This window comes from Drosophila simulans, chromosome 3R (assembly GCF_016746395.2).
Source record: "Drosophila simulans strain w501 chromosome 3R, Prin_Dsim_3.1, whole genome shotgun sequence".
Lineage (NCBI taxonomy): Eukaryota > Metazoa > Arthropoda > Insecta > Diptera > Drosophilidae > Drosophila > Drosophila simulans.
This window is the reverse complement of record NC_052523.2, coordinates 12,597,090-12,605,985: the sequence shown is the minus strand read 5'-3', so window position 1 is coordinate 12,605,985 and position 8,896 is coordinate 12,597,090. Positions and strand designations below refer to the sequence as shown.

At 40.9% G+C, this 8,896-nt stretch overlaps 2 protein-coding genes across 4 annotated transcripts; one reads left to right on the top strand and one right to left on the bottom strand.

The window, feature by feature from the left end:
- Positions 1-524: 524 nt before the first annotated feature.
- On the top strand, positions 525-3,344 carry LOC27206963 (cubilin homolog). 3 transcript variants are annotated; one of them, XM_039295086.2, is made up of 2 exons: positions 525-848; positions 2,890-3,344. In XM_039295086.2, exons 1-2 carry the CDS (start codon positions 763-765, stop codon positions 3,203-3,205), a joined length of 402 nt encoding a protein of 133 aa, XP_039151020.1. In that variant the 5' UTR covers positions 525-762; the 3' UTR covers positions 3,206-3,344. The 3 variants fall into 3 exon arrangements, with proteins under 3 accessions (XP_039151020.1, XP_039151018.1, XP_039151019.1); XM_039295084.2 differs by lacking the exon at positions 2,890-3,344 and adding an exon at positions 915-1,637 and having other exon boundaries at positions 551-840; XM_039295085.2 differs by lacking the exon at positions 2,890-3,344 and adding an exon at positions 915-1,636 and having other exon boundaries at positions 551-828.
- A 3,530-nt stretch (positions 3,345-6,874) lies between these two features.
- On the bottom strand, positions 6,875-7,525 carry LOC27206625. Its single transcript, XM_016182411.3, has one exon. It carries the CDS (start codon positions 7,411-7,413, stop codon positions 6,997-6,999), a length of 417 nt encoding a protein of 138 aa, XP_016034845.2. The 5' UTR covers positions 7,414-7,525; the 3' UTR covers positions 6,875-6,996.
- Positions 7,526-8,896: the final 1,371 nt, after the last annotated feature.

Genomic DNA, 8,896 nt, shown 5'->3' with positions numbered 1-8,896 from the left:
GAATATTATATGGTAATTGTAGGAGTAGTGGAAAGTGGTATTTGTTTGATTTTGAAGCCGCTTGGTCTGAAATTGATTTTTCCATAATTTAGCCTGTCAAAATGCTAGCAACTTGGCTAAATTATGGAGTTGATTTTCCCCCCACCCCAACAGCAGTCGACGTGTCCCGCAGGGCGAACATTAATTCGATTTGAGGGCATCTGTACACTCGATACATAAGTATTGCCATCTATATACATATACAGATATCCAGTTCCCCGGGTGGCAACCTCAATTTACCCATTTCGGCAGTCCCGATGGCATAAGCGAATTCATCCATTAAAGCTGCCAGCAGCGTACATAAAGCCAAACAATTCCCCTAACTACCCAAATTGATCAATTTCAATTCACTGCAAATAGCCTGGGCGTGATTTGTTGGGGTGGCCCAACAGTATTGCCAGTAATGTCACCCCCCTCCAGTTGGTAATGTTTTGCAATATAAACTTTTTGTACTTTTACGACATAGGAAACCCTACTTTCTCTGTCACAAAAGCCAAAAAAAAAAAAAATCTATATATATATATCAAACGACACCTCTGCCAAGTAGCTCAGTAAAAAATTTGTCAAAGCCGTGGCAAATCGAAAACAAAAACGTAGAAACGTGGTGCGAAGTAAAAAAATAAAACTCCAATTGCAGACAAAAACACACACCGTACGCGAAAGTTTGCATTTCAAGACTCAATTTCCCTGCTGAGTTTGCTGCATAAGCTCGAGATTGGGAAAATGGTCAAGAATCTGGACAATGGACTTATGCTCTACCAACTGATGCTGAGCTTTCCGCTAAGAATGGTACTTTATGCGGTATACGTTTATTGTTTAATTTTTGTTTAATTTGTATCTTTAATTTAAATTATCTCATATTTTCCCCTATCCAGGATGCACCACTGTTGGAGCAGGGATTGGGTACCGATCTGGTATTCAATGGCCAGACCTCCAGACAGAACGGTCTCGGCTTTGCCACGGAGCATGTGTACTGCGGCAATGTGAAGCCGGACATCTATTATGGCCAGTCCAGCGAGGTGTATCTGAAGTTCCGGTCAAAGTGGTTGGAGCAGCGTGGCGGATTCCAGTTGCAGGTCGCCCTGAACTCCAACCGAGAGCGCCACTACGATGGACTGCAGGGCAGAGTGCATTTATCACAGTCGGCCGATTGCAACATCATTATCCGGGCACCACCTAATTACACCTTAAGTTTGTACTACACCGAGTTGATATTCGGCACCTACGACTGCGAAATGGAGAATTTGGAGGTGTTCGACAGGACGAATCGATCGCTGCAGCGCGTCTGCTCCTTTGTGGACATGGGCAAGAGTCTGTTCAGCAATGCAAATGAACTGCATCTAGTTGGCGTGGGGTTTGCCGTACACGTATACAGCTAGCAATTCGGTTTTTCGAACCCCATTCGTTACTTGGGACAGCTGTAAGACACATCAATTTGATAAAATAATCTAAAATAATCTATCGAAAAAAAAAAATGCCCTCAATAAACCCATTTTTTCAATATGTAGCTACATTCCGTAAGGAACATCAAGAGCTTAAAAAACAAAGTGTTATCGCACAAAGAGCTTCATGGAATGTCTTAACTACACAAGAGAAAAATATCTACCGCGAACAGGCGCGCGATGAACAAAATCGGCGTCGGAGAGTGGCAGTAATGCCAGCGATGCCGTGCCAACCAGGACCCTTCTCCACCGGACTGGCCAGATAGGTGAGATCCAGCGAGGTCAAGAACGAGCCAGTCTTCCAGTACAACGTCAGTGGATCGTCCGCGTGCCGAGCAACAACGTTGTATTCCTTACATTTGAAGGTGAGTTGGAACCAATTGTACAACGATGGCATTTAATAATTATCCGTTTCTCGTTTAGTCTTCAATCTGGGCTCCAAGACCACCTGTCACACGGACTACCTGCAAATCCTGGAGCAGGACGGAACCGGCGAAGAGCGCGAAATGAGACGCTTCTGTGGCGAGGACAATCCAAAGTTCACTTAAAAGACATAGGATGATAATTTCCAAACCAAAAAAACAACACCAAACAAAAGCAGTGCAGAAAATGCTAATTTGGTATAACGGCATCGTTGGCACGGCATCGCTGGCATTACTGCCACTCTCCGACGCCGATTTTGTTCATCGCGCGCCTGTTCGCGGTAGATATTTTTCTCTTGTGTAGTTAAGACATTCCATGAATCCCTAGCTCTTTGTGCGATAACACTTTGTTTTTTAAGCTCTTGATGTTCCTTACGGAATGTAGCTACATATTGAAAAAATGGGTTTATTGAGGGCATTTTTTTTTTTCGATAGATTATTTTAGATTATTTTATCAAATTGATGTGTCTTACAGCTGTCCCAAGTAACGAATGGGGTTCGAAAAACCGAATTGCTAGCTGTATACGTGTACGGCAAACCCCACGCCAACTAGATGGAATAAAGTTAGATTTGATCAAAACGACGCCGGCGGATTCGCATTCTTCTTCCTTCTGTTAGGTGGGTACGCCCCCATGTTTTCCTTTGCCGGTGGCGGTGTGGTAAGTTCATCATATTAAATTAAATATTAATATTCAGCTTATTTAAATTTCTAGCCGCCGCGCTAATTAACTCGGTGTGGCTAAGAAATTTTGGTCGAATCGTATCGACGTGTTGTACACTTTATATGGTCGGAGACTAAGTTACATCATTTTCAACGAATCTAGTATACCCTTTTACTCTACGAGTAACGTGCCATCATCATCAAAATTGGCAAAAAATGGCGAAAAAAATAGAATTTGCATTTTTGAACACAGTTGGATTGGAAATTTAATTACGAACTCAACGAGGTATAACATTCCATATTCAGCCAATTATTTTTAAAGTTGTTACCTGGAGAATTTGCTGGGACTGATGCTTTTGATCCAGGAAGTACTGATCCTTCAATTTATAATCCTGTGCTTGGTCATCAGGTTGGTATACCCACCGTTTCCAACTAATGGGGGGATCCCTCGATCGCTGAGGTTTCGCACACGGAAATACCTTAATATCTTCCTGACCATCTGGGTCATAATGCTCCACTCGACCACCTATTATTGGAACATCCCGTGCCATGGCATCATGCAACTTAGCCGACTATTCCGCATATGCGCCTATGGTCGCACCTGGCTCATGATGCAGCCCCACAATGGCGCCCAGCGCTGAAAAATTATCCTGCGAGAGCAATTCGTTCGCAAGTGCATGAAATTTAATGCTCGCTTGGTGGACTCAAATCCGCATTGCTATGCGCGGTATTTGGAGTAAAGCTGGGTATAATTGGTTAATAAAAATTGAACTAAAAATATGCATATTTGGTTATTAGTCCATATGAGATCTTTCAGATATAGTGTAGTATTGTGCAATGGAAAATGTTGGGTAATTTAAAATAGATTTTTATGGCATGCACAGTAGCTTTAAGTCGACTATAACGATCGTAATTTACTTTTTTGTTTTGCAAGGGGAATGCCGCCAAATGCATCCGCATTCGTATTCGCTTTTAGCGTGCGCAATTACACTTGAAGAAATCCTGGGGATTTCATGCGAAAATCCATTTGTCACAATGCCGAGTACGTGCGCCAGCTCCAGCTGCAGCAGTGCGTGTAAATGTGTCGTCCGGGCGAGTCCTTCGGGTCGGGTCCTGGGGATCCTTTGCGTCCGTCCATTGCCAGCTGCGGAGCTAGCACAGCTAGCTCCACCGAACTGATTCCGCTGCAGTGCCGTTGCTCTATCACAATGACACTTCATTTCAGTTGGCCTCTGCGGCAAGGACTGACTGGCTCGATGCTTTGCCAAAATATATGTACACATCTACATGTCGCTCGGTATCCGTGTATCTGTATCTCTGCCTCTGTATCCGCATCTGTAACTGTATCTGTGGTCATTGCCGGCAGCTTTTGGCTGAGAAAATGGCCAGCTCTGGATTATTTGAAGCCGACCCAGTGCGTTCGTTCGGCTAATGGAGTTGCTCCAAAGGCGAAGTCAGTCGTTTCGAGGAGGGCTGCTCCAAGCGTACTGGCAACATAAACGGATTCCCGGATTATTGAACTGCAGAACTCCAAGATGTCACCAATCAAGTAGTACTCAAATTGCCATGGCATCTGATATCTAAAGGATTCAAGGAGTATGAAGTGTATTTTAACTAAAAATTTGATCTTAGAGTGTAATTATTAAGGATTGAATTTTAGAAGTAAATTGTTCAACTGGTTTTACGCAGTAGCGCGTTATCTTAAAGGACTTTTGATTACGTATTGTTTATTTCTTAGCTCATTGTTGTAGTATTAGATATGCACAATAAACCCACTGACTCCTTTGGCCAAAGAATGCCACAATAAATTGCCGGCATCGCCACTTGGCCGAGAACAAAGGCCAAAGGATTTAAATCAAAAGTGCTCCATTAGAGTCCTTGATCTGTGCAAACCGCCCTCGCTTTTCACAGATTTCAAGTGCGAAAGCGAACGCCGCACAAGTTTTCATAATCATGAATATTGTTTATCGCCCCGTGAGCAGCTCCAGAGTTCCCAGCCTTTGCAAGTGCAATTGAGCATAATGAGATAGACTCCTCCTAGTGCGCCGCCGACTCTGTACTCCGTGTTCCGTGTTCCGGATTCCAGACTACGTCGGAGTTGATTCGCAGTTGAGTTGCAGTTTAAGCCTCTCGCCAAGTGCTAAGTAAAAAATAACCGGGCCATAACAAAAGACTACAAAGAAAAAGTGGTCTTTAGACACTTGACATAGCGCATTGAATAAAGTGGGTATGGCATACATACATACATACATATGCATATAAAGCTAGAAGCCCTTTTAGCAATAACAAAAAAAATAACCCCTTTAATTGGCTGGCCACGGTATTTGCATGAAATGTTGTTTGAAGAGTTTACAGCGTATTTAAACATAGAATTACATAAATGCTGAGCGTATTAACTTTAATTGAAAAGTATTTTTAATTAATAATTTTCAACACATTGGCGCCAGGACACACACATACGTACATACACTCACATAATTGCAAGTGCCCACTCTGCGCGTTAAAAGGCAGTCATCACAACAATAACAATATAATGTCAGCACAAACAACTGCATTCGACATATTTGTATGTAAAGTATATATATATATAAACTGTATAGTACATCGTATTGATATGTCAGACAACAACAATGGCAAACGGAACGGCGACCAGCGGAAAAAGGGTTAATTGACCAACAAATAACTTAATTAAATCAAATGAAAATTAAACAATTCAATTTTTAATGAGGTTCGCTGGTTTTGACCTCGTTTCAATTATGAAAGGCAAGCACAATGGGCACAAGTGCCCGGAGTAGGCAGCTCCCGGATGACTGATTGGCCGGCTGGAGGTCGCTACCGCCCGCCCGTCCGGAAAAGCGGAAAGCTGCAAAAGTGGCAGTGGCACATCTGACTATAAAAATTTCGAATACCCTCAATTTGGACCGCCTTTTCACAACCACTTGCCCATTTTTGTGCGTGAAAAAGGTGGTCAGCCGAAACTATTAATTACAGGTGGTTAACAAAAAAAAAAAGGGGTAGGCATGGGATTTTGGAATGGGAGCCAAGTGCCCAAAACACGTGTCTACGTATCTACTAATTACTAGGATACTTAAGCATAAGGTCCCTTCAAATACTAATTAACTAAAACAAAGTTTCCTTATTGTAAAGAACTAAAAGTTATTTTAAAACTCATGAAATATTAAGCAGAACTCAAAATTGAAAACTTGGTTGGAGATTTTAAATATCCGTCCATGTTTGACCAGAAAAATAAATCAATTTAGTTTTATTTAATTATATATGGCTACAATTATTTCAATTTGCCCACAAATTAAAACTGCTATTATTTTTAACATTTAGCAGGCAATATATAAATGCATTTCCATTGAATTTGTGAGACTTTAAGGCAAAAATCACCATTGCTGTCCTGTTGAATCGATAATTAATTTTTAATGATTTACAACGTGACAACTGCTTGTATAACGATAATTCAATATTATAGCAGATCAACTATCAAAACTGAAACATTTTCCGCTGCGCTCTCTTCAACAATTCACAAACCGAATGTGTTCGTTCAGCTGATCCCATTTGGGAGTGGAGTTCATAAAAAGGGCATAAATTATGTAAATTGATTAAAAAATCGAGCATACCTCGGCAATAAAATGATTATAAAGCTGAATGAATAAACAATAGCCACTTGCAAAACTTGCAACAACTGCAGGACAGCACTTATAGAAGTAACAATTTACAACTGCAACGGAGTGGCAATTGAAACTAAGACCGTGGTGGAATGTATTTTATTTGATTTGGCTGGTTCTCTTTTTTCGGTTGGTTGTTATTGTTGTGCCTTTAATGAATTTTATTGATTGCAAATACAAAATACGAAGAGCATCACGTAAATGGAAACCATTTACAGCTTAAAAATATTTAATTACCAACCGCCCACCGCCGAATGGGCAGCGGATTTTCGATGGGTTGTTGTGGGGCTCGAAATGTTTCAGGTCTTGCCACCAAATTGCAATTAATCTTCTTTTAACAGCAAACTTTTGATCCGCTTTATTTGCATTTCGCTGCGGCCCCACAACAACAACAAGTAAGTTGGTCCCACGGAGGGAAAATAACGAAAATGCTTGTCATAAAAAATTATCAAGGGTTAAAAATTATGTTACGCGTTTCATTTTGGTCGCTGCGAAATGATTTATGCAAAATCTGTGCCTCCCCCCCGAAAAATGAATATAAATTGTGCAATTTCATGTTCTTTTTTTTATACGCGCCCCACCTCTTCAACTTAGCTCAACTTTTTCACTATGTCCGGCAAATTAATTTAAAAGCACCAACAATAAGTAAAATAACAAACTGCGAAAGGGTCGACGTGGCTCCTTCCTGGCCATTATTTATAATCTCACATTGAAAAGGGGTTCTCTAATCGATTTTTTCGTTCTCTTGCAAATCTGCATTAGCCGATGATAATTTTCTGATAGCCCAGGTAGCCGGGATAGTAGCCACTGCCATAACCATAATAGCCAGGCGATGGTGAGCCATAGTAGTTGTATGGATAGCCAGGATATGCCCAAGAATAGCCAGTGGCCCAGTTGAGGAAGGGCAATCCGCCGATGCTGCCGCTAAAGAAGATGCCACGCCTTCGACGAACCGGATGCAGACTTCGCTGCGAATCAGATTCCGATTCACCCGGCACCGCAGCGCCGCCAATTTCCTGCTCCAATGACAGCAAATCCGTTTTTACATCGCCAACTGGTGCCACATCCTTGTCAACAGCCGACGCGCCACTCAAGTGCGTGCCCAGCAGCAAAATCATCGCCAGAGGCAGCAACAGCAATCCCAAACGCAATCGCAATGGCAATGGCAATGGCATATTTAAATATTTAATTTAACGATGAAAATATGATATTTATATTTAATTCAATCGACAAACCGCGTCAATGATTTCCACACAACTGCCAGTCAAAGAGCCGCCGATGTTTCCTATTTATATGTAGAGTGAGTACTACGATTAAATTTAATACAACACCATTGGCGTTTGTTTTAAATTCAAAGCTCGCTAATTGAAGGCCATGCTAATGCAATAAATGACCAATAAAAAGCAGTACAAAAGCTGAAGACAAAAAAAAAGGTTCTACAAATGTGACGTATTAGTGGAGGCAATCAATGTGTTATAGAAACATAGGAACTCAAAACAGCACAAGCAATGAAGATTGGATACCCTATTTTTATTTATATTTTATAATGCAAAAGTGATTATTGCCCATTGATTAAAGAAACTGTTAATAAATCTAACATAAAATTATGCAGGCGCATTTTTCTACAGCTATATTTTCCCAACTTTAAATAAAAAACACAGCACAGTACTTTCAATACGATACGTGTTCGTTTTAAAGTTTCTTAATTGGTGGCAATTAAAATTTGTTTATAAAAAATTCAGTAACAGTCGAAAAACAATTGCAAAAAGTCATATGAAATAAAGCCGGGAAAATTGTATAACTCAATCAATACGAACACGATACTTTCGTGTTGCTGTTTTATGTGAATGATTTTAAAACGAATTTTTAGGATTATGTAACATATTTAACCTACTCGAAACGAAAAAAATCGTTTAATCTGGCTTTGTGGCTTGACCAGGGTACTCACAACACCCTCTCGAAGCTTATACCTAAAATCGCTTTATGAACCGAATTATGAAGGCTTGACAGCATTTGTCTGAATACCCTGATACTACTGCCATTTCCACCCAACAACCCACACCAAACACCCTATACCATATACCACTCATTTGCCGACCGACAAAAGTGCCAGACCTTGTGTCCCTTTTCACACATTACGCATACGCCACGTTGTTGCGTTCTTTCATTGCGTTGCGTTCGGTTCGCTTTGCTAGCTCGTTGGCTGCCAATTGACACATTTCATGTTCAGATATGCGTAAATAACAATTATTGTAATTTTTCAAAGCGCTCGTTGCGAGACAAAGCGCAGACTTGTGACAATTCAGCGATAATACATAAAAGCGTAACCTTAACCAACAGCGTGTAAACCTTGAACTTGAGTGACATGGGCAAAAGGGCGCCAAATATTTTTTTTCTTTCTTTTTTTTTCTCTTACCCTCTTTTGTGTACATTTTCCTGGCTGACGGAGTACTCCTCACCCCTATACTATATAAATATGTGCCGATTTGCCCATGTCGGCGTGTTCAGACAATACATATGTGTTTGCCAATGTGTCAACATTTTAGATTGCCTTGCATGATTTGCAAGAAAAATGAAGACAATAGTTGAGTTTTACACTCTCCACTCAACAAATTCAGCAGAAACAACAGCAACACGAGGGCCAAGCACCGCTGTCAG